The sequence below is a fragment of the Hemicordylus capensis genome, chromosome 1 (assembly GCF_027244095.1).
Source record: "Hemicordylus capensis ecotype Gifberg chromosome 1, rHemCap1.1.pri, whole genome shotgun sequence".
NCBI classification, from domain to species: Eukaryota; Metazoa; Chordata; class Lepidosauria; order Squamata; family Cordylidae; genus Hemicordylus; species Hemicordylus capensis.
The window spans coordinates 106433178-106459496 of record NC_069657.1 but is presented as its reverse complement, the minus strand read 5'-3'; the positions used below and the strand labels follow the sequence as shown (position 1 = coordinate 106459496).

At 44.8% G+C, this 26319-nt stretch overlaps 1 protein-coding gene across 1 annotated transcript in view; it reads left to right on the top strand.

The window, feature by feature from the left end:
* The window catches only part of LGR4 (leucine rich repeat containing G protein-coupled receptor 4), a 188017-nt gene that overhangs the window by 146268 nt on the left and 15430 nt on the right, over window positions 1-26319 (top strand). The window contains exons 5-13 of the mRNA XM_053283127.1: window positions 4-219; window positions 1849-1920; window positions 2507-2575; window positions 4251-4322; window positions 4412-4483; window positions 15317-15385; window positions 16169-16240; window positions 18317-18382; window positions 19649-19720. Of these exons, the coding sequence (XP_053139102.1) occupies window positions 4-219; window positions 1849-1920; window positions 2507-2575; window positions 4251-4322; window positions 4412-4483; window positions 15317-15385; window positions 16169-16240; window positions 18317-18382; window positions 19649-19720 (780 nt within the window). The remainder of the gene's footprint in view (window positions 1-3; window positions 220-1848; window positions 1921-2506; window positions 2576-4250; window positions 4323-4411; window positions 4484-15316; window positions 15386-16168; window positions 16241-18316; window positions 18383-19648; window positions 19721-26319) is intronic.

The window sequence follows — 26319 nt, the reverse complement described above, 5'->3', positions numbered from 1 at the left end:
CAGGCGCTTAGATGCTAACCACATTACTGCTGTCCCTGAAGACAGTTTTGAGGGCCTAGCTCAACTGCGTCACCTATGGCTGGATGATAACAGCTTGACTGAAGTCCCCATTGTTCCACTGAGCAATCTTCCCTCCCTGCAGGCCTTAACTTTGGCTCTCAACAAAATAACCAGCATACCTGATTTTGCATTTACAAACCTCTCAAGCCTCGTTGTCTTGTAAGTGTTTCATCTCACTGGATAGTTAAGTATTACAGAATAGGAGTCAGATTTACACAGAATTTTAATTCCATCAGATGTTTGCTCATATGTTAACACAAATAGCTCTAACAGACTAGTTTATTGCTATGCATATAGTGGAAAAAATGGCTGCCAAGAAAGGTTAAGTTATATATATATGTCTGTGCTCCTGATTAAGATCTTTGCCCATAGCAGTAGGCTGAATGCACATTGCTGCAAACGAGGGTTGTCTTGCTGAACCAGGTCATCATCAGAATTGGCTTTGACAGCTCCAGTCACCTGTTGCAGGTGGTAGGAGGTGTTATCTGGAAATATTCCTCTCCCCCTATGATCAGCACTGACAACCTATTTGGCACATGCCTAGGGCAGCACATGCCTGGGGCAGTGCATATTCCCAAGTGCTGAATGCTTGTTTGTCTGCAAAGTACACTTTAGTGTACAGCAGGCTACGTCCAAAGGGTGACCAGAATCCAGTTTCCAGATGTTGAAGGAATTTGTTATATTGCTTTCTCTAAACATTTGTTTATTCAGCATTCTTGGAATTGAGGGGTCTAAAAGGCCCTTTTGCCACCCAAAAAGCAGGATAGTGGAAGGATGGGCTTTCTCCAACAACTCACTGGCTATTTATGGTGCAATCTGTTTCAGTGAGCACAGAAGCAGTGGACAGTAATTGGGCTGTGGTCATGTATTTGTGATGTAGGTTTCTGTTCATATGTATTATTAAAATACATAAGAACTTTTATTTAGATGTTTTGCTTTAATAGTTTTTAACACTTTTAACATGTCTTAGATTTTAAATTGTTTTAATGTTTTAATTGCATTTTTATTGTAAACTTGGCCAGAGACATGAGTTTGGGGCAGTATAGAAAGCTGTTAAATAAATAAATAAAATCATACCCCACCTTTCTGTATATTGTTCAGCCAAGTCAGCTTACAATAAATCAATGTAGAATAGTAAATAATACAAAATGAAACTATTGAAACCAACAGCAGAGAGAAATCTCATAAAGCCATATTTACTTAAAAACTGGCTGTAACAATACAGTCTTCACTGTCAATGAAGGGCTAGCATATCACTTGGGGAGGCTGTTCCGTTGTTAGAGCCTCTTTAGTTGTGACACTCAGTCTCATGTGTGCACCTTGCAGCAACATGAGGATGATCTAAGGGGGAAAAGATCCCTACTGACATTATAGTGGGGGAAGAATTCTCCGTTTCTATACAGATCCATTGTTAAAGCAATGCGTGGACTTTGCATAGCCTTCTTGCCTTTACAAGAATCCGAAGGCAGCCAAATTAATCTAGGAACTAACTGCATTCTTGTGTGTGAGAAATGTGGGGTGAGGTCTAAAAGATAAGATCACCGGTTCCTATGCTAAACAAGTACTTACAGTATGTTACAGTACCTGTACTATGCAGGTACATAAGTACAGTACCTGTATACAATTTTGCTGTTTAGCAGCAAAAGCGGTTTTGTGCACTAGAAACCCATAAGCATACATATTCTCTGTGAGTAATATACGTTCTGAGCTAAGTAGAACTATTTTTGGAGGCTTAACTCACACAGAATGATGAATTCTGTAAATATACTTTTGATTGTGTTGTTTCAGACATCTCCATAACAATAAAATAAAAACATTAGGACATCGATGTTTTGATGGATTAAACAACCTAGAAACTTTGTAAGTATCCTGCCTTTGGGGTTTTGTAATTGGATGAAAAACTACAAAAGAATTAATGCCATCAAACTGCATTTAAGATTAAGTCTTAAAGGTTTTGGTGGAGTGTTCTAATTATACTGTTATGGTGATTAGCCATATTTACTTTCCTGTACAAATACATATAATGTTTTGTTGCAAAACACTGAGCTCATCACAACATGGTTTGCTTTTCTTTCTCAAGTTATTCAGTATGGGCAGAACGTTTGACAAGGGTGGAAGCTGTTCCTGGGGCCCACCTCTAAAAGGAGTCCATTTTCATGTTTGTTGTCTCAGTAGCTGGGCTAGGTTTGGCTCACTTTTCACTTAGTTCTTCCAGAACAAAAGTTAAACAAACAAACAAAAATAACCCAGAAGGGGATGTATGGACAGTACTGAGCAAGACAAGGCAAAAAGGGTGTGATAGTGCAAAAAAGAAACGAGAAGTCCCCTCATGGTCATCTTCTGACTGTTGTGGGATAGGATTAGATGTACACATATGGCAGAAATGTGGAGAATACTTTGTTTATTTTTGAGCACTGCATAATGCTACTGATGCTGTTCTTTTCAGGGATTTAAATTATAACAACATGGTAGAATTTCCTGAAGCTATTAAAGCACTTCCAAGCCTAAAGGAACTGTAAGTATTACTGCACATTTCTTATTGCATTAGATTTTATCTAAATCAAACAAAAAACAAACCTAAACACCAGATTTAGGGATGTTATGCCTGATTACTTGCAATCTAAAATGGATTAAATTCAAATTGAAACAGTATTGATTTGTAATAAGTATCTTAAAACAACCCAATCACAAAAGTGAGCAACATTGCTGGGATTTAAACATGGTCTTAATAAAGATATTATACTATTTCCAGTTAAGATATTTTTCTAATGGACCAATATTGTTGCCTGCATCCCTAAAATTGATTTGTTTATCCTAAGCAAGTTTCTAATTAAAGGAGGACATACTCAGCATTTTGGGAGATTGCTTTTTATAGCTCACCAAAGAGTCTAGAATCTACTAATATAGATGTAGCAATTTTGGTGCTGGGTTTGTGTTTTCAGTTGAGTTCAAATCTGTTCTTTGATGTACACAATGCTCAGGAATCTCATGTCTTCAGGCATGGGCAAGAAGTTGGAGTCAGGGAAAGTGGGGGCTTCCACTGATTTCAATGAGTTGAAATTGTAAGGAAGCTTAGTTTAAAAATTTAAAAAGTGGGGGTGGTGGGAGAACTAGATATTGTATAATGAGAAACACTCAGGTAGTATTCTGTCCAGTTGCTTGGTGAGACGCTGCATTAACAGAGCATGAGAAGTAATTGTTCCACACTATTTTGGGCTGGTCAGGCCTCGTTTAGATTATGTTCTGTTCACTCCTCCATTTTAGGAAGGATGTCTGGAAACTATGAGGAAAGGTTGAAAGAGTGGGGTTTGGTTAGCCTGGAGAAGACAAAACTAAGAGGAGATACGATAGTCGTCTTCAAACATCTGATAGGCTATCACATAGAAGAAAGAGTGTGTTTGTTTCTGAGGGGGCAGGACTAGAACCAATGAGTTGAAATTGTAAAGAAGCAGATTTAGGCTAGACATTAGGAATAATTTCCTAACTCTAATTGCTACTCAACAGTGGACCAGTCTGTGGCAATGGTGGACTATGCAATGGTGGACTTTCCTTTGCTTGAGGTTTTCAAGCGGAGGCTGGAGAGCCATCTGTCAGGAATGCTGTAGCAGTTTCCTGCACTGAGTGGGGTGTTGGATTTAAAGACATCCAAGGTCTCTTCAGAATATAAAATTATGTGGTTCTAAGTAAGCCTAATCCTGGCTTCCAGCGTTCTAGCAGTTTTAGTGGCTGGGCCATCCCAAGGCAGTTGCCATGGGAATGCAGAGGCCACCATCAAACTTCTCTGTAGGTGCTTTTTGTGTGAATTGTCATCTTAACCCCTGCTAACTTGGCAAAGAGGCAGCTTTGAACGTGGTGATTCTCTTTATTTAGCAGGAGGAGAGTAACTGGCCCTATCCACCACCAGCACAGTATCTCCAGTGACTGTTGCTGGTGTGTGTCTTATGTTTCTTTTTAGAATGTGAGCCCTTTGGGGACAGGGAGCCATCTTATTTGTTTTATTTCTCTTTGTAAACCGCCCTGAGCCATTTTTGGAAGGGCGGTATAGAAATCGAATTATTATTATTATTATTATTAACCTGAATAGAGTGTAATATTCACCCCAATTGCTGTGATTGTAGCAACAGTATGAAACTCATCATAAAATTTGACCCTTCAATTAAATATTGTTTTTCCCCAATTTTCTTCTTTAGGGGATTTCACAGTAATTACATTGCTATGATTCCTGACAATGCTTTTGTAGGAAACCCACTATTAAGAACTATGTAAGTTTTTATGAAACATTATTACATTTTTGGATTAACTGATCAAAACGTGCTGTTATGCACTGAGATAATGTTTTATTCTTTTCCAGACATCTGTATGATAACCCTCTTTCTTTTGTTGGGAACTCAACTTTTCAGAACTTATCAGATTTGCATTCCCTGTAAGTACACCTACAATTGACTCTAAAATATTTTTGGACTTTTTATCTGCTCTATGAAGAAAATAACCATAATAACCATGTTTGTGCTAGTCAGTCCTGACAAACATTTGGAAATACCATTGATTTCAGTAAAATTACTTCCAAGGGTTGCATCTTTGGCATTTTCCCATAAAATGCTAATTATTTCTTGAGGAGGGCAAGCCTGGAGCTGAAATAAAATGCTTTAACTCAACATGGGAGGTTCCAGTTTTGTTGGCTTGCTTAGTAGCCGGTCAGTCGTTAGCCCTCTTCAGATGATATACAAAAGGCACTGTACATGAGTAGAGCATCTAAAACAGAGCTGGAAGTCCCACCCCGACCCCCTATGTCATCCTTGTCAGTGCCCTGCTAACAGTTAGAGCAGTGTTAATCTGAAGCGAACGCTGCATCTGTGATGGTGGTTGCTTCCGTTGTGGGGTCTATGCATCATAGAAGCACCCACCATCACAGATGTGGTCAGTGCCACCTCTTCACACCAATGCTGCTCTAACCGTGAGTGCGGCAGTGACTGGGAAGACTGATGGGGCTGGGGCAGAACTTCCGGCTTATTTTTGATGCTCTACTCATGTATAACGCCTTTTGTACAACATCTGAAGACAGCTACCAAGAAGCTAGGAAAGCTGCTGGGAAAGCTGCTACATACTTTGATTACTCTTGTAAAACCAGAAAACAAGAGCACCACCCCAAATTCATAATTTTGATAAAGAATGGCTGATAAAATCTGTTGCACAAGAATGATACTAGTGTATTAATAGTGGACTTGTAGTTAGAAAGTCAAGTGCTTTGCTGGGACTTACAGCTGGCCCCTCTGCCACTTGTGGAGATTCCAGCCCAGGTGGGGAGCAGCCTGCTTGCCTACTGCAAAGTTCCAGCTGGCTGGTTGCCTGCCTCCCAGCTTTTTGAACGAAACCACCTGTCGCTTGTCCTGGGAGCTGCTTGTGGGAGGAGTGGCTCTTGGGGCTTGCATGCTTAAAAACAAGGAGGCTCGAAGGTGTAGCCGTTGGTGTGGCCGTCGGGCTGTCTGTAGGTGGCTGCCAAAGCCAGCCGCCAAAGGGGTTGGCCTTTGGGGCTGAGCCTTCGAGGGTGGGACTGAGAGCTGGGGGGTTGGATTGGGTTGTGCTAGGCCTTTCTGCAGGTACGTGTTTGGGCTGTCTTGAGTGGGATGGTCCTGGGAGTGCACCTAGAACAGCTTTTACTGTAGTGGTGGGGAATAGAAGAATTGGTGCTGGCAGAGCAGTTTGCTGTTACAGGGGAAGGGAAATCAGTAATTTAGTAACTGTTTCCACTTCCAACTCCTTTGTCAACTCTCAGGCCTCGGGGAGCAGCGGGAGAGCAACTACCCAGAGTCTGGCCTTGCTCCTCTGCAATGCCAGGTCAGTTCAGAATAAGACCAGAATTGTCCACGATTTGATCATGGATGAGGGAGCTGGCTCGGCATCTATAACTAAGACCTGGTGGTCCAGTATGGAATCAGCTTCTCCCTCCAGGTTATTCTGTTGTGGAGCAGGCTAGGAGAAGTGGGGGGGGGGATGGATGGAGTAGCTGTGGTCCATAAGAATACCATTTCCCTTACCTGGGCCCCTGTGAGACAGTTGACTTATACTGAATGTGTATTTTTGAGGCTGGGAACTAGGGATAGATTGGGGATTCTGTTGGTGTACCGTCCACCCCGCTGCCTAATTGACTCCCTAACTGAGCTGACAGAGCTGGTCGCGGAGTTGGCGTTGCAGTCTCCTAGACTTCTGGTGCTGGAGGACTTCAATATCCACTTTGGGGCTGGCTTGTCTGGTGCGGCTCAGGAGTTCATAGCGGATATGACAACTATGGGCCTATCCCAATTAGTTTCTGAACCAATTCATGTTGCCGGCCATGCACTCGATTTGGTCTTTTGTTTGGATCGGGGGGTGTTCCGTGGGTGGGGAATCCGGTGGTTTCCCCATTGTCATGGACGGACCACTACCTGGTTAAGGTTGATCTCGCAATCCACCCCTGCAGGGGTGGTGGACCTATTAGGATGGTCCATCCAAAAAAGCTGCTGGATCCAGTGGGATTTCAAAAGGCCTTGGGGGATTTTGATGTTGGTGCAGCTGGTGATTCTGTCGATGCCCTGGTGGGACCCTGGAACAAGGAACTCAACAGGGCAGTAGACCTGATTGCCCCTAAGCGTCCCTTCCGACCTTCTTAAAAAATGGCCCCTTGGTATACTGAGGATTTGCAGGGGCTGAAGCAGTTGGGTAGGCAACTAGAGCGCAAGTGGAGGAGAACTCGGTTCGAATCAGACAGGAAGCAGCATGTGACAGGAAGCGGCATTTGAAGACATATGGTGGCAGTTCATGCAGCGAAAACGAGATTTTGGTCTGCGCGCATTGCGGCTGCAGGTTCACACTCAGCAGAGTTGTGAGGAGTTTAGTTTCTGCTCCTTCTACTTCAAATCAGTCCCTGGAGTTGTTCTGCTGTGATGCTTTTAATGGGTTCTTTGTGAACAAGACCTCCTGTATTCGGGCCAACTCGGACTCCACTATTTCTGCAAGGTCTATGGAGGAGGTGTCCAGCAGTCCTTCTTGCAGTATTAGGTTGGATCAGTTTCAATCTGTGACTCCTGAGGATGTGGACAAGCTACTTGGGGCGGTGCAGCCTACCACCTGTTCTGTTGGAGATGGCCTAGTTAATATCATAAATGCATCGCTGAGGGAGGGTAGGGTGCCTCCTTCTTTGAAGGAGGCAATGGTTAGACTGCTCCTTAAGAAGCCTTCCTTGGACCCCTTAGCAATGGATAGTTATAGGCCAATGGATAGTTATAGTTCAGACACAGAAGGTCCCTCCCCAGCAACAGTCACTTTCGGAACGGTCCCTTAGTGGCAACAAATTCCAGCCAAAATATAAGTTGGGTGGCCAGCCCAGTAAGCCGGCCTTTCAGAAACAGCACCCAAATATCTCCCAGAATAAGCAATGATTTGGGGCGCTTCAGGACTCGCCTGGCCCCATTCTCAGCGAGCTGGGACAAAGTGACTACGGACCAGTGGGTCCTCACAATCATATGTTTGGGCTATGCCCTGGAGTTTTGTGGGACATGGCCGGTGTCTGGAATTGTGGTGACTCCTTTCACCCCAGAGCTGGATCAAGAGTCGCTGCGCTCCTGGAAAAGGAAGCGATCAAGAAAGTCGCCAACCCCAACAGCCCCAGGTTCTATTCTCGGTACTTCTTTCTTGTGCCAAAACTGGACGATGGTCAGTGCCCTACACCAGACCTCAGGGCCCTGAACAAACATTTGGTCTATAAAAGGTTTTGAATGTTGTCAGTACCAACAATTATGACCATCTTGGAAAGGAACATGTGGATGGTTTCCTTGGACTTAAGAGATGCATATTACCACGTATTAATACGCCCTTAGCATCAACGCTTCCTGTGGTTTCAGATAGGGGGGATCCCCTATCAATTCAAGGCCTTGCCATTCGGCCTCACGACCGCACCAAGGATTTTTATGAAATGTCTGGCCCTGGTGGTGGGTTCCTGCAGGAGCTAGGTTTGTAGGTGCTGCTGTATTTAAACATGGGCTCATCTTGGCGAGCACCAGGCGTGCGTCCTGGACACCCTCGAGATCATGGTAGATACTCTGCAGGAGCTGGGTTTCCAAATAAACTTCAAAAAATCTCAGTTGGAACCCACCCGTCGGATTCAGTTCATTGGACTGCTATTCGACACGACGTTGGAAAGGGTCTTCCTTCCGATGGGCCACATATTTACTCCCTAGAAGCTGGCAGCCGCTTTCCTAGCCGGTGGCCAACAGACTCTGCACTCCATACAGTGCCTGTTGGATGATATGGTAGCGAGTACTTACGTGCTACCTCAAGCGCATCTTCAAATGCACGTCATTCAGAGATGTTTTTGGACATGTTCTATCCCCTGCGGGATCCTGGCCATCTAGAGCACACACACCCTTGATTGGTTATGGAAGACGGTGGAGTGGTGGACGGAGTTTCGGCACTTGAGTGTCAGTACTCCCTTTCAGACCCCTCGAGCCCAATGGGTGGTCATAACAGATGCCTTGGAGCTCAGCTGGGGGGTGCACCTGGAAGAGCTTTGTCTGAGTGGTCATTGGTCCCCCAAAGAGAGGCTCAACACATCAATTATCTGGAGCTGTTAGCCATTTTCAATGCTCTCAAAGGCTTCCTGCCCCTAATTGGGGGTTATTCAGTGATAATACAAACAGACAATATGATGGCAAAAGCCTATGTCAGTTGACAGGGCGGTACATCCTCGAGGAGCCTTCTGTTTCTGGCTCTGGACTTTGGGCATTGGTGCATGGCACATGAGGTATCGCCTCAGGCAGTTCATATACAAGGTTCGCTGAACATCCAGGCGGACACTCTGAGCAGAATGACAGTGGTGTTCCATGAGTGGGCTTTACACCAAGGTATCTCAGGGACATATTTGTAAACTGGGGACTCCCATTGCTGGACCTATTTGCTTCCTGAGACAATGTGCAATGTGCCCTCTATTGCTCCAGGGAAGGGGAGGGCGAGAGCTCTCTAGGCGATGCCTTCGTTCTATCTTGGACAGGCACTCTTCTGTATGTGTTCCCCCTGTTTCCCCTCATTCCGAAGGTCCTACACAAACTGAGGGTAGATCGGGCCAGAGCAATCCTGATAGCCCCGTTGTGGCCCAGGAGGCCTTGGTTTATGGCCCTGAGGCACTTGGCAGTGGATTGGAAACACCTGACTGCCAGGCCGGACCTGCTGTCACAGAAAAAGGAACGGGTGCTTCACCCAGATGTTTGGTCCCTCCATCTGACGGCATGGAAGGTCCTGCTGACTTCCCGTTGACTTAGGGAAGTTCCTGGTTGCTGCCAGGAAGCAGTCCACACAGAAATCGTATGATCACAAGTGGACTCGTTTCTGTTACTTTGCTGTACTGCATAACTTTGATGCGTTTAATCCATACCATCAATTTCATAAGGATAAGGTCGTACTCAGACCAGATGCCCAGTTTCTGCCCCAAGTGATGTCCATGTTTCACCGTTCGTCCCTGCTCACTCTGCCAGTGTGTGTTTTTTTTAAATCCTCCTTCGGATGCAGAGAGACAATACATCGTTTGGATGTTAGAAGGGTGTTATCCTTCTATATCCAGAGGTCTGCTGAATGGAGGAAAACTTCTTCCTTGTTTGTTCTCTATGATGGGCTGTGTAAAGGTCTTCAAGTTTCAGCCCAGTCCATGTCTAGGTGGATAGTTTCCACAATTGATAACAGAGTTCAATTGTGGAAACTATCCACCTAGACATGGACTGGGCCGAAACTTGGCTCACAAGCAGTTCCCTGCAACCGTTAAGGCACACTCAGTTAGGTCGGTGGTGACCTCTGTGGCCTTTGATCAGGCGATCACATTGGATGCTATCTGTCAGGCAGCTATCTGGGCTTCGCCCCACTCATTTATCCATCATTATGCCATTGATACCAGGGCATGGTAAAATCATGAGTGTCGACTGCACTATATATTGTTATGTTGTAAATGGTGTTTTGTAAGAAAGTACTGGCAGAATCATGATTGCTGGAGGTTACTACTTATCTATTGTGTTGTATTTTTGTCTGGTCAGTGACTGAATTAAAGATTCCATTCCTATATACGATGGTGAGAAAAGCTTTGAGGTGGGTAAGAGAGAGAGAAAAGTGCAATGTTTTCCTTTCCTTACTCCTGAAATCTATCTCTCCATTCCTTGAGCCCTGAACAGTGCTATAGGTTAGTTTTGCAGACTGGTTGGAACTCTGAACCGGGGCACTGGTGCTAAGGTTTGAGTTAAAATGCAATATTTTGTTGTAAGTCCCCACTTGAGGAGGGGAGTTGTGTATGTGTGTGTCTATAATAATAAAAGGTCCCCAAACTGCATTATTGTATCCAGCTCTTATATATTGCATTACTTAATGGGAGGCCAGTCGCTTAGCCAGTTTTCATAACTGATCGTATCACTTTTTTTAATATGATGGTATTTTTCTCTTTATTGCTCTTCACTTTGTAATCGTAGCTCCATTGTTAATACATCATTATCATTCTTTTTGTGCAATAGATTTTATTGACTGCTATTATGCATTTGAGGGGGTGCGCTCTATGTTGTTTCTCTTTGCTTGTGAGGACTCCTTCCCCCTATTCTACTATACTACGAATATGTATATGCTGCTTTTCAACAAAAGTTCTCAAAGTGGTTTATTATGTAGAAAAATAAATAAGATGGTCCCCTGTCCCCAAAGGGCTCACAATCTAAAAGAAAGATAAGATAGACACCAGCAACAGCCTTTGGAGAGATGTAAGCTGCTCAGAGAACAATTTGTTATGGGGCGGTTAACAAATAATGTTTATTATTATTTATTTACACAGTCAGACAGGTGTTATTGACTGGTTTGTTTTATCCAGACATCGAGTCCTTCCCAAGGACCTAGGATGGCTGAATTTTATTGTCAATGTTGTTGCTGTTATAGATATCGTCGCAGAATATAGGCTGTTCCCAGTAAAGCTGCTTTTTGTAATTGGCTGATGGTGATTTCTGTGGCCCCTATGGTGTTGAGGTGCTCTTCAAGGTCTTTTGGAACTGCACCCAGGGCACCATTTACCACTGCGATTATTTTGGTCTTTTTCTGCCACAGCCTTTCAATTTCAGTTTGTAGATCTTTGTATTTGGTGATTTTTTCTATTTCTTTTTCTTCTATTCTGCTATCCCCTGGTATTGCTATGTCAATTATTTTGACTTGTTTTTCTTTCTTCTCGACTACAGTGATATCTGGTGTATTGTGTGGCAGATGTTTGTCTGTTTGTAGTCGGAAGTCCCATAATATTTTTACATCTTCATTTTCTTCAACTTTTTCAATTTTATGGTCCCACCAATTTTTGGCTACAGGTAGCTTGTATTTTTTGCAGATGTTCCAGTGTATCATCCCTGCTACCTTGTCATGCCTTTGTTTGTAGTCAGTCTGTGCGATCTTTTTGCAACAGCTGATTAGGTGGTCCACTGTTTCATCTGCTTCTTTTCAAAGGCGGCACTTGCTGTTTGTGGTGGATTTTTCGACTTTGGCTCTTATTGCATTTGTTCTTAGTGCCTGTTCTTGTGCAGCCAGTATTAAACCCTCTGTTTCTTTCTTCAAGTTGCCATTCTTAAGCCATTGCCAGGTCTTGGTGATGTCTGATTTTCCACTTATATTGTGCAAATATTGACCATGCAGGGGCTTATTTCTCCATTTTTCTGCTCGGTTCTTGACTTGTTCTTTCTTGTAGGCCTGCTTTTTTTCATTGGTGTTGAATCGTTTCTCATTCTTGACCATTTGAAGTGCATCTTCTTCACTGTCCTTTATATATTCTCCAAGGCCTCTTTTCTCCTCCTCTACTGTTTGATGGACTTGCAGCATTCCTCTTCCACCTGAGCTGCGAGGGAGGTAGAGCCTATCAACATCACTACGGGGGTGCAAAGCATGATTGATGGTCATTATTTTCCTGGTCTTACGATCTAGCGTCTCTAGCTCTGCCTGGGTCCAGTCTATTATTCCTGCAGTGTATCTGATAACAGGTATAGCCCAGGTGTTTATGGCTTGTATGGTGTTCCCGCCATTGAATTTGGACTTGAGGATTTTTCGAACTCTCCTGATGTATTCACTTCCAATTTTTCTTTTAACTTCAGTGTGTGCGATGTTATCAGCCTGGAGAATGCCCAAGTATTTGTAATGTTCTTTTTCTTCCAGGTTCTTGATCTTGCTTCCATTGGGTAGTTCTATTCCTTCTGTTTTTGTTATTTTCCCTCTGTTCATTATTAATGCAGCACACTTGTCTAGTCCAAACTCCATTGCTATATTGCTACTGAATATACGGACAGTGTTTAGCAGTGATTCAATTTCTGACTGGGACTTTCCATACAACTTCAGATCATCTATGTACAGCAGATGGTTTATTTGACTTGATGTTTTAGAAGTTTGGTATCCGAGGCCTGTTTTGTTTAGTATTTGTGAAAGTGGGGTCATGGCGATTACAAACAACAGAGGGGATAGTGAGTCCCCTTGGAAAATGCCTCTTCTAATGCTAACCTGTCCAAGGGTCTCACCATTGATTGTTCACTGTGTACTCCACATGCTCATTGTGTTTTTTTAATATAAATATCTGAATATTTTTGCTGACACCACTTGTTTCTAAACATATCCATATTCTAAAAGTATCCATGTGTGAGGCAATGAATCGAAGGCTTTCTTGTAGTCAATCCATGCAACACTTAGATTTGTTTTTCTTCTCTTGCAATTTTCTAAAATCATTTTGTCAATCAGCAGCTGGTTTTTTGTGCCTCTGGTGTTCGGGCAATTTCCTTTCTGTTCAACTGGAAGCTGTTTGTTAGTTAATAAGTGTTGCATCACTTCATCTGCTATTATTCCAGTTAATAATTTGAACATGGTTGGGTCTTTCATGATGAGATGAGTTTTCCCAGTTGTTAGCCATTGTTCAATATCACCTCCTTGCAAAATGTGATTGAACTGTTTTGATAGTTTTTTATGAAGGCTTGTTAGGTGTTTAAGCCAAAAGCCATGCAGTTTATTGTCACCTGGAGCAATCCAATTTTTAATTTTCTTTGCTCTTTCACTTATTAATTCTGGTGTTATTATTAGATCTTGCATTTGTTGGTTACATTTTTTGACCTCTTTCACCCAGCCTGCTTTTTTATTATAATGTATTGGATTGTCCCATAATTTCCCCCAGAATTGCACTGTTTCTTCTTTATTTGGTGTTTCTATGTTTCTATGATTTTTCTATGTTGCTTGCAGTTTCTCCTTCTATGCTTTGGTAGAAACGTCTCTGATTCGACTGGAATTGGAGATTCTGCCTGTGTTGTTGTTGTTGTTGTTGTTGTTGTTATTTTACACAGTCAGACAGGTGTTATTGACTGGTTTGTTTTATCCAGACATCGAGTCCTTCCCAAGGACCTGGGATGCCAGACTTTTATTGTCAATGTTGTTGCTGTTGTTATAGATATTGTCGCAGAATATAGGCTGTTCCCAGTAAAGCTGCTTTTTGTAATTGGTGGTGGTTGTTGTTATTGTTATTTATTGCATAGGGCCAGTTACTCTCTCCCTGCTAAATATGAGAGAACTTTTAAAAGTCTCTACTCAGTTAGCAGGGTTTTCTGTTTCTTCTTTCCTTTTGAATACCTCCCCCCCCAGGGAAACAAGTGGGTTATGTGTGTTGGTTTATGTTTACATAAATTCATCTCGTGTGTGTGTGTGTGTCTGCGCGCACGCACGTGTGTGCATACACACATAACATAAGATTGGGATTTTTTATAAACTCTGGAAATCCTAGCTAAACTTAAAAAAAAAGTTGTTTCATTCAGAATGTGCCTTCTACTACCACCTCTGGATGATTCCAACTTGGGGCTTTAGTATAGATGATGCTCACAACTTTTTAATTCAAGAAGAATAGTTTATGGTTTGTTTATTGCGGGTGACTACTATAAAAATGGAAATGTTCTTTGTAAGCACCATGTTCCCTTTGCAGGCTGCTCCCTACCCTGTGTATTTATGAACAAAACAAGGTTATCTTCACTGATGGCTTCCCGCATAGGCTGGCATAAAATATATGGTTTAGCAGTTACATGACAGATGCCACCATGGCATAGTTCCCCCACAAACCAGTAACGACTAGGAATGTGCACGAGCCATTTCAGTGGCACCTCTGGGAAGCACCAAACCAGTGGCACCTCTGGGAAGCACCAAACCAGTGTTTGAGCCGGCTTGGCAGGGTAGGGAACAGTCCTTTTAAAAGCAGATGCCTTTTGAACAGCAGGTACCACCGCCAGAAAAGTGGGAACTGTTCCCTACCCCACCGGTGGCTGCCCAAGCCGTCCATGCACATCCCTAGTAACAACTTGACTTTGAATGTGTGAAGCTGTCTGGGAAGCTGGACTATCATCTGTATAGCATTAGTACATTCGCAAAAATCCAAATTCCAATCAGATGATAAGCACATTGACTAATAATTCATATCGTGCAGCATTTTTAGCCTACTAAAAATTGTTACTTTCCAGTAGGCTTATGAGATCACTCAGCATTCTGTGTGTGTCCCCGTGTGTGTGTCCATCCGTGTGTCCCCCACATCAACTTCGCAACGCCTGAACCAATATGAACCAAATTGGGTCCAGTTGTAGGGACACCTCAACGGCATAGTTTGTGATTATGTCATCCACCCTGATCCAAGATGGTGGACACCTAAACTTTTGAGGCGCAAATGGGCTAACTTGTGAACTGCTTAACCGATTTGAACAAAATTTGCTACAGCTGAAGGAACACATAGGGATGCCCTAATGGCGTGGTGTGTGATGATTTCATCCACCCTGATCCAATCAGGTGGATGTGTGAAATTTTTAGGTGCAAGCTGGCTACTTTGTGGACTGTCTAACTGATTTGAACCAAATTTGGTACAGTTGTAGTGAGTGACACACAGGGACATCTCGATGGTGTAGTTTCTAGTGATGTCATTCACCCCAAGATGGCGGACGCATGAACATTTGAGGTGCAAGAGATCTACCTTGTGGTTTGAACTGATTTGAACCAAATTTTGTCCAGTTATAGAGACAGTGAAAGGAAAGTAGCCTGATTAGTTCTTACTAGAACAACTTGTTATTAAATGTACTTGTAGTTCAAGGTGTGATCCAAATATCCTGAAATTTAACATAATTAAATCTCCATAGGTAAAGGACAACAGAGTGGTATAAACCTCAAATGGAAACCCTCAGTTTTGCTAACATTCTTGTGTTTCATGTTTCTGCTTCTCTTTCAGGGTTATTCGTGGGGCCAGCATGGTGCAGTGGTTTCCTAACTTAACAGGAACTACTAATCTGGAGAGTCTGTAAGTATCTCCTGTCCAACTCTAATAGTGAAATATAGACCACTAACTAAATAATTTCTCCCTTAGTCTGTCTTAAGGGGGGCATAAATTATATTGCTAAATAAGATCTGGTTTCCATATCCATATGCCACAAGAGCCTCATTCAGACATTAAACAGAACAGAATTCCCACCACATCTGTCACTCCCCTCCTGTAATGCTTACGCAGTCTTTGTCTCAAGCAGCAAACGCTGTAAACATGATGGCAGGTGCCTCCATGAGCAGGTGACCCTGGCACCCGAGTCTCCTGCTCATGGAAGTAACCACCATCACACTTACAGCCTTCACTGCTTGGCAGGAGAAGAGTGACCGATGTGGCATAGAATGGGACTTCCGCTTTTGCTTAGGACACTGTGCTCTAGTACACCGTCCTTTTTAATAACGTCTGAATGAGGCTAAGCTCTATGTAAGTTTAGGGAATCCAAGAAAGGCAGGTGGTGTTTTGTTCATGTGGACTACATGACGTCAAGCCTTATGCTTGTATGTAAAATGGTTTCCTAAAATTGCAGATTGGTCTGAGTGTTCAGGTAAATCATTGCTCTGTTTTCAAACTTTGGTTTAGGTTTAGATTTTGATAAGTCATCAGTGTTCAAAGGCCCAGAGACCAAAATGTTCATTTGCAGTGTCTAGAAAGGAGAGTTTGATAGAATCTTCTAAACAATGAAAGTTAATCACTATTTTTATTTTAATCCTGCTAATGCAATCCTACCAGTGCTCACTCATATGTCTGTGCTTTATTAAACAGGACTTTTACAGGCACTAAAATAAGTGGGCTCCCTGCTGATCTATGCCTGGACCAAAAGATACTTCGAACTCTGTAAGTAGTAACTTTCTGGTTTAGTGTAGTAAATTAAAACGACAGAGCGGAACATAACGTTGGATTGTAATTGAACTCAGCTGATAGGGGCAGTTCAGCATTACAGATTTTCTTGGGTGCAATGAGAACAATAACTCAGCAGTACTAAACTGGCCCAGTGGCATCCTCCCCGTGCCCCCACCAAAAAAAAGTCAACTTAAAAACCAGTCGGATCAAGTGTCCCTCCCTGAAGCCTGTTTCTCTTAGTGAAAGTGCTGTTGGTCTGGCCCACACATCTCTGTGCTATAGGAAACTCCAATCCAGTGATATTAGTTTTGCCAGGGAACATTGAATAAGAGAACCTGGCTGATAGCAGCACATGTCCCTTTCCAGTCACTGTTTCTCCTTCCTTTTCCTAGTCTACAATACATTATGAGTGGCTTTTTGCGAGTAGTAGGTACAAAGTAAGTAAAAGGTACCCAGAAGTTCCCAAGGTGTGCGCACTCATGTTGTCTGAAGCTGCCACTGATGTCCAAGTGAGATTCTTCTCTGCCCAGTGTTAAATCTAGATTTGGAGGTGGGCAGATAATGTTGGGTGGAGGTTGGTAACCAGTTGCATTGGCAGCTTCAACCAACGTGTCTGATGGGAGTGTGCACACCATGGGAATCTCTGCTTCGACTTACTTTGTCCGTGCTTATGTGTGATCATGAGAAGCTGCCTTATAACAAACCACAGCAGACCTCTCCTATCTTTGATGGTTTGGAAGGCACTCTGTGGTATGTTTTGTCTTCTCCACCTAGGCATGTGGGGTATGTGTATGTGTGGCAAACTGCTCCAGAGCCCCACAGTGCTGAGGGCACTGGGAGAAGGTGCACTGGGAGAAGGTACAGCACTGGGAGAAGGTGCAGGAGGAGAGCCCCTTGTCTCTGCATTACCTTTCTGTGGCCCTACCTCACATCCCTCTACTCCTTAACTTTATACACACACACATCCCTCTCTCTCTCTCTCTCTCGTTCTCTATCAAATTTGTATACTGCCCCAAACCTTTGTCTCTGGGAGGTTTTCAACAACATAAAACAGTTAAAACACAGAAGATAAAAACCTTTAAAACAATTTAAAACCACAGTCAATTTTTTTAAAAAAAAAAACACTTGAGTGAAGAAATATTTCTTTAGGTAATTCTAAAAAGTTGTCAGAGATGGGGAGGCTCTTATCTCAGCAGGGATCGCATTCCAGTCTCGGGGCAGCAACAGAGAAAGCTCTTCCCTTTACTCCTAAGTTGTAGCTCCTATTGTCACTGTTGGGGCTGAGCTTTCCATAGTTTAACTTCTTTGAGAGGTTTATAGTGAAAGTAGTGCAATTTATAGTGGAAAATATCTGGGAGCTGAGAGGGAAGAATAGCTGTAAAAATGCTATGGGCCAGTTCATACAATGAAAACTATCACCGGTAAACATTAAATCCCAGATCTGCACAGTGCATTCACTTCCAGTTTCGCCTCATGTGAACCTGGAAATCTTTGGCAGTGTCGGTTCAGCACCATGCCAACCTGACATTTACCTGACATTGATAATGTCAACGTGGTGTAGTGGTTAGAATGCTGGACTAGGACCGGGGAGACCCGAGTTCAAATCCCCATTCAGCCATGATACTAGCTGGGTGACTCTGGGCCAGTCACTTCTCTCTCAGCCTAACCTACTTCACAGGGTTGTTGTGAGAATAAACTCAAGTATGTAGTACACCACTCTGGACTCCTTGGAGGAAGAGCGGGATATAAATGTGAAAATATATAAATAAGTGCAAATATAAATAAATAAATAATCTAAGATTTAAATTCCAGCTGTCAATGTCAGCTAAATATCAGGTTGGCGTGGTGCTGACCTGAGATGGCCAAAAAATTCTGGGTTCACACAGCTAGAAACCAGGAGTGTGTGTGCCATGGAAATCGAAGATTTAATGTTTACCAGTGATCATTTTCATCATGTGAACTGACCCTGAGAGCGGGGACAAGAATTGCCCTTTTATGTTTTGAGATCCTGAATTAGAACCAATTTATTCTCTTTATGTGTAAAATTAACCAAGTGTTTTCTTCTTCAAGGGACTTGTCTTATAACAACATAAAACAACTTCCAAGTTTTAAAGGCTGCAGTTCCTTGGAAGAAATGTAAGTAAAAGAATACACCAAATGGATCTGGGTTGTTGTTTCTTGGGTTTTTGTCTGTATCAGTACCACAAAAGTTTACAATTCTAAAATCATGCATGTTGTGGAGAGAGTGGATAGGAAGATGTTTTTCTCCCTCTCTCACAAGACTAGAACCAGGGGTCACCATGAAACTGATGGCTAGGAAATGTAGGACCAACAAAAGGAAGTACTTTTTCACACTGCACATAATCAATCTGGGGAATTATCTAGTCATAGCCACTAGCCTGGATAGTTTTAAACAGGGCTTAGACAAATTCATGGAGAACAAGTTTGTCAATGCCTACTAGCCTTGATGGCTATTGGCTACCTCCAGGTTCATAGACAAGATGCCACCAAATACCAGTTGCAGAGGAGCAATGGCAGGAGAGGGGGCATGCCTTCATCTCCTGATTAAGGCCTTCCCAATGGCATCTGGTGCTGGACTAGCTACACTTTGTGTTCTGATGTTGTTATATACAACTCATAGGATGAAAATGGTGTTTCATAATAGGCATTCACTGTACGAGCCTTGTTTTTACTCTAACTTCTACTTTTTGGAACTGGAATAATTTAAGTTCCTTATAACTTCCATCTCTCATGTCATTTTTGCCCCTACTTATGAAACCTAATTCAAACCTTAGGATGATATCTAGGTTTACTGTGAGCAAATAGGTTAGAATAAACCAGAATTGGTTGGTTTGGATGTGACAACCGAACTTGGTTTCTGGGAGGCTCGTGCAGGCAGTTGAGGGGGAATCATGCTCTCCTGAGACTAGGGGATGTAATACAGAATCAGGCTATAACCATGGTTCCATATGTCTGACCAGCCAGCTGAATCCTTTATAAGTTATTGAAGTTAATATATAAAGTGAGACTTGTGTTTGCAGGATAGAATATAGCAGTAGCAGCCTGTATGGGTGGGGCAAGGGGGGAAGAAAATGAGCCACAGGTGTGGCTTGTTCCCACTCTCCTCTCCCTGCCCTGACTTCCGTGGTCTGTCATGACATAAGCCCCAGGTGCACGAGCTGGTTATTTGCCTGGATGAATGGCCAGCCTGTGCAGCTGGAGTTAACAGCATGGTGGGGAAGGCGAAGCAGAGCAAGGCAGCCAGGCCTGGGGCGAGGCGGGGAAAAGGAGAGTGGGGAAGTTTTCCACTTGTCCTTACAGGCTGCTACTAGAATATAACATCATGAGAGTGCTCCCTTTTGATTAAAATTTTCCTCCATGTAACACATTTACACATTTCAGTTCTTTACAGCATAATCAAATTGAGGAAATCAAAGAAGATGTATTCCAGGAACTGACTTCTCTGCGTACCCTGTGAGTATATTCTCCTCATAAAAAAAGCTTGATTTCAACATAAAAGTTGTAAGCTTACAGCTTTAATCAATATTGGCAGTTTAGATGCACCCTAACCAAAGCAAACATTGTGAAATAGCTCTTTTTCTTCAGCTGTGTCCAAACCAGTGTCCTTTTAACATTTAACATTTTAACAAAAATGACATTGTAGAACTGGAAAAGGTGCAGAAGAGAGCAACCAAGATGATCAGGGGCCTAGAGCAACTTCCTTATGAAGCAAGGCTACAACACCTGGGACTACTTCGTTTAGAAAAAAGATGACTGTGGGGAGACATGATAGAGGTCTTTAAAATGCACGGTGTTGAGAAAGTGGATAGAGAGAAATTATTCTCCCTCTCACATAACACTAGAACTAGCGGTCATCCTATGAACCAGCGGTCATCCTATGAGAGGAGAGCTGGTCTTGTGGTAGCAAGCATGACTTGTCCCCATAGCTAAGCAGGATCTGCCCTGGTTGCAAATAAATGGGAGACTTGATGTTTGAGCCCTGCAAGATATTCCCCTCAGGGGATGAAGCTGCTCTGGGAAGAGCAGAAGGTTTCAAGTTCCCTCCCTGGCTTCTCCAAGATAGGGCTGAGAGAGATTCCTGCCTGCAGCCTTGGAGAAGCCGCTGCCAGTTTGTGAAGACAATACTGAGCTAGATAGACCAGTGGTCTGACTCAGTATATGGCAGTTTCCTATGCTCTTCTTTCCTAAATTGATTGCCAGGAAATCTAGGACCGACGGAAGTACTTTTCCACACAATGCATAATCAACTTGTGGAATTCTCTGCCATGAGATGTGGTGACAGCCAACAACCTGGATGGTTTTAAGAAGGGTTTGGATAACTTCATGGAGGAGAGGTCTGTCAACCGCTACTAGTCGGAGGGCTAAAGGCCACCTCTAGCCTCAAAGGCAGGATGCCTCTGAGAACCAGTTGCAGGGGAGTAACAGCAGGAGACAGAGCATGTCCTCAACTCCTGCCCATAGGCTCCCAGCGGTATCTGGTGGGCCACTGTATGAAACAGGATGCTGGACTAGATGGGCCTTGGGCCTGATCCAGCAGAGCTGTTCTTATGTACTTAACATGCTTCCATTCATTTTGTCCCAATACGTCCAAGTATTCACTACTCATATGCTTCCCTCTACTCTTCCCTCACTCCTCTAGTGTCTCTCTCTCTCACGCACACACTCACACACACCCCTCTCTTTGATAAGTTAGATGGTGTGCTGGAATTTTCCCCAAAACAGGAGTAACCCTTGAGAGGTAATTTGTATATCTGAAATTATGAAGTTCACTCAAAAACAAATTAATATAAAATTATTATTCTATCTATGATTTTGTAAGTCACTTTGCAGAGGGAAAGTGGCACAAAGATGCTTGAAATAAATAAAATCTGTGTTTGTATGAATTGATGCAAATATATGGTGGTGTAAATTTACCCTAGAGGCTATTATAATGAAGGAAGAGAAGCTGGACAATAACCAGAAAGAGGGCAGTATAAGACTTGTGGAGATCATTGGTGGAAAAACATTCATATCTTGATATGGTGCCCATACATTTTTTGATGAGAAAAACCTACAAGTGGAGCATGCTTTGAGAACAAAGAATGTCAGGTTGTAATCCCTGTTCTGCATTCAGTTAGGGTCCAAATTGCAGCTTTTTACTTGCTTTATATTATATGGTTTACATTTTGAACAAACTGAAAGCAATTGTGTCATTTTATGCGTTGACTGCATATATTCTTCAACATGGAATTCATGGTGGCATAAATTGCCACCTTCAAGGTTCCCAGACAGTCACCCATCCAGACACTGACCAGACCTAGAGCTCCTTAGCTTCAGCATGGTAGCTGTATCATGGGCCCTGCGACCAGTTTATATAGGCCTTTTTCTTTTTGAAGCAATTCCTTGTCAGTGTCCATGATCTGAAATCAGGTCAAGCGACCAGTGTTCTGGAATCTGACTTCAGGTAGCTGAGTTGAATCCTCACAAAAATGCAGATGCAACACAGGAGTCATCTAACAAATTATCTTGACTTCTGTTGCACTGAGCAGAGAATTCCAGCCAGGGTCTGCCAGGGAGTGGACTGCATTGCATTGCAGACTGCCTTCCGTGAGTGACTGGGGGCTGGAGCCAGATGCCAGTTCATGTTAAACCAACAATTATGTGTACACAAATGTCTGGTAAAGGCTTTGTGGGTGATAAACCTTCATGCCGCTGTGATAGACCTTTGTACACCCACAGCTTGTTGGTTCATTCATGATGTGAACCGTGTGGGAGTGTAAGCACTGCATATCAGTAGTAACCTGCAAAACACTGCAACTGCCACACAAGCTGTATCTGCTTAAAAGCAGTTAAATTTAATTTTTGCACAACTATTCTAGAACCTTTTATCTAAATCACAATTGATTAGTATGGGATGAGCAGGGTAACTTTAGACAGAATAACAGGCAGATATTACAGATATGAAGTGCCATCTAATAGAAAATGCCTTAAGAAAACCAGTGATCACAGTGGAGTCCACAGGGCTGGATGAAAACTCAGCTATGTGTCAATTCATTGAATGAATTGTGTCCTGCATCTGTGTCCTGCAAAAAGGAATTGAACAAAGGAGAAACTTCATTCTGGGTGGCTGCTGCAAGGCATCTCACAATGGGTTATCCTCGTCACGTGCTCCTGGGCAGGACTATGCAAATTAGTTTGAAAGCGAGTCCTATATAGCACCGACGGGGATAACCCCGCCCAGTTCTTCTAGTCCTGCGTTTGCTCCTGGCAGGCTGCACCTCGTCGCTTCTTCTCAGGCCTGTACTTCTCCTCCTCTCCTTTTTTCCCTCTCAGTTTGTTTTTCCCTCTGTCTCCTGTATCTGTTAAAAAAAAAAAAAAAAAAAAGAATTTAGTTACCGTTAGTTGCCAGTCCCGTTGTTGTGTCCCCCCCCCTCCCACCCTCCCCTCCCCGGTTAGCCTTGTATGGAGCACAGCATTAGGGGAGATAGACTGGGGAGCAGAGTACTTAATGTACTAGTGCCTGCTGGACGCCCTTCGGAACGCTTTCCCAGGCACTCGAGGAAACCCGGAGACCCGCCGCCTATTCCGCCACCTCCGGTACCCTCTGGCTCCATATTCCTCCCTGCCCCGGTCTCGGCGAACTTTGTTCGATCCGAGCAGGCAGTTGGAGAGGCCCTGTGGTCGATCGCCCCTTCGGGAGGCGAGTCCTCAGGAGCTACGGCAGGCGCAGAGGGCGAGTCAGGCGCAAGGGCCGAGGATCGACCGACCCGTTTAACTCGCAGCTCGGCAGCGAGAAGTGGCGCGCCCCTCGCAGCACCCCTCCTTCGAGAGCCAAGCGAACGTCTTAGAACAGGGAGGGTAAAGCGGCTCCCCGCTCCTCCCTCTTCGCAAGCGGAATTTTGCGCCCTCTCCGATCAACCCAACATGGCGGCCCCGTCGGCAGACCAGCAAGACGTTCAAAATGGCGCCGATCAGGAAAGGGCGGGAAGCGCGATCGCCTCCTCTGCCGCCACCACATCGAGTTTGGTGAGACCTGCGCAATCGGAAGGGGGGGAGGGCTCTCCGTCTGAGAATGTTCCCATTCCCAGTCAGATACCCCAGGAATGGCAACTTTGGTTCAAGAACACCCTTAAGGAGTCTCTTGGCCACCTTAAATCTACTAAAAAGCGCAAACATTCCAAGAGACGTAGACTCCCTTCTACCTCCCCTTCTGAGCAAACCTCCGATTCTTCCTCCCCCTCCCCCCCTAGGAAGGCCAAATCAAAGAAAAAGCATTCGAAAAAATCTAAAAAGCCTCATAAGTCCTCCAAGACTATTTCTGTCCACTCCTCAGAGATATCTGCAGAGGACTCCGCTGACCCCTCCGCCACAGTCATCCGGCCTGTGAGGGATAGGGGGCATTCTGCACCATCCCTTCCCATGGAGGAGGACGCAGATGAACACCCGGGAGGCCATGAGGGGGAGGGACGGGACTCAGACCGGGATCATGAGCCCAGCAGGGAGGAGGGTGATTGGTCTGGGGAGGAGGACATAGAGCAGTCTCAAGCGTCCCAACGCTTATTCACCCCTGAGGATTTTAACCCGTTGATGACCAAGATCCTAAAGGCTATTGGTCTCCCCGCTAAACCTCCTGCAGACCCTAGCCAAAGCAGTAAAGGTGATCTAATCTTTCCTAAGGCACAACCTCGTGAGTTGCTTCTTCCTCTGCCAGCTTATTTTTTCAGAGGTGATAAAAACAGAATGGGCCGCTCCGAGCATTCCCAAGAAGGCAGCTTCATCTGCAACTCGATTTTACACTTTCCAGCAGGAACCTTCCTTATTATTAAAGACACCAACCACCGATGCTCCAATTTCACAGTTGAGCAGCGGGTCCTTGGTTCCGAGAGACGGTGAAGGCTTCCTCAAGGATGCTTCGGACAAAAGAGCAGAACTCGCGTTCCGGCGCGTTCACGACAATTCCTCCCTGGCTACCCGCTCCTCCGCAGTGGCGTCTATGGCGGCAAGGGCCAGTCTATTATGGATAAACGACCTACTCGACGAAACACCTCCAGAGTCAGTCCATCTCCGTCAACAGCTGTTAAAGCTTCAACGCTCCCAAGCACTCATAGCAGATACCTCCCTGGATTCCATACGCTACTCCTCGAGGGCATCAGCTGCATCCGTAGTCGGCAGAAGACATCTGTGGCTAAAAGCATGGCAGGCGGACTCCGCTTCTAAAAATAACCTCTCCTCCCTACCTTACATAGGGGAAAAATTGTTCGGGGACGCGGCACTCGAGAACATTCTTGTCGAATCCAGGGACAAAAAGAAAACCATGCCTTCAGCACCAAGGAAGTCCGACAAACCTCCCTTCAGAAAAAATTTTCAGCCTTTTCGCTCCTTCCGCCCTTCTTTCAGGGGCAGAGACCGCGATTTTCGAGGTTCCAGGTCCTCCTGGCCCCGCCAACGTTTCACCGGCAGAAACACCGGCTTCCGCCCCCCCAGTGGGCAAGGGAAGCAACAGGGAAAACCACAATTCTGACTCAGCCCTTCCCGGTCTTGGAGGTCGCCTTTCCAACTTCCTCAAATCATGGCGCCAGAACATCGCGGACACTTGGGTACTAGACCTAATAGCATCGGGATACAGAATAGAGCTGAGCTCCTCTCCCCGCCCAAGATTTCTACCCACCCCACGCTCCAGTTGTTCTATCAAGCATTCAGAAATGGCCAACGCCATTCAGCACCTCCTCGACATCGGAGCGATAGAACCCGTCCCGCGGGGCCAGGAGGGAAGAGGAGTTTACTCCATTATATTCACAGTGCCCAAAAAAGACGGCTCATGCAGGGCCGTCCTAGACCTAAAGCACCTCAACGGCTATGTAAAACTACGGAAATTCCGTATGGAGTCTCTTCGCTCCATTTTAGAAGCTCTGCAGCACGGCGACCTCCTCACTTCAATAGACCTGAAGGAGGCATACCTCCACATCCCCATCCACATCAACAGCAGATCCCTTCTGCGATTCAAGTATTCGGGGACGGACTATCAATACAAGGCACTCCCGTTCGGCCTCTCGACGGCGCCCAGGACCTTTACCAAGGTCCTCGCCCCCATCCTGGCACTCCTTCGCCTTCACGGGGTACACATTTTCGGGTACCTCGACGATCTTCTCCTGAAATCACCCTCTGCTGCCAAAGCACAGAGGGACCTGGTAGAGACACTAACGACCCTAGAACAACACGGCTTCCTGGTCAATCAGGCCAAGAGCCATCTAACACCGACCCACAGGATATGTCACCTCGGGGTCATCATAGATACACTGGAAGACAGGATCTTTCTTCCTCAGGACAGAGTCCTCGCCATCGTATCAGAGTCTCACAGCGCACTCTCCACACGGAAATCACCGGTCCTCTCCTTGGCCCGCCTCCTGGGCCTCATGGTTTCAACCTTGGAAGCGGTCCCGTGGGCGAGACTACATCTGAGAGAACTACAATGGTTCCTCCTCCGCTTCCAACCGCACATCTCCAGGAAGCGCAACATCTTAGTCACCATGCCTCCACGAACCAGATCCTCCCTGCGATGGTGGACTCACACCCGGAACCTTACGAAGGGACAGCGCTTCTTGGACTTTCCGAGACTCATAGTCACCACGGATGCAAGCACCAGGGGCTGGGGGGCCCACTGCCTTCAACACTCAGCCCAGGGAATCTGGGACCAAGAAGAGCGATCCCATTCTATAAACTGGCTAGAACTGAGAGCCATCCGGTTCGCCCTCCTCCACCTGCGCCATGTCGTACAGGGGAAGGACATTCTCATCAGAACCGACAACACCACGGCCAAGGCCCACGTGAACAGACAGGGGGGCACTCGCTCGCGCTCCCTATTCCAGGAATCAGTGCTGCTCCTATCGTGGGCGGAGAAACACCTCAGTTCCCTAACAGCTCACCACGTAAAAGGGGACCTGAACTCCTTAGCCGACTGGTTGAGCAGGAAAGACCTACTTCCAGGGGAGTGGTCCCTGAACCCTCTGGTCTTCGATCAATTGGCATCCAGGTGGGGGCCCCTGCAAGCAGACCTCTTTGCCACCCCCCTCAAC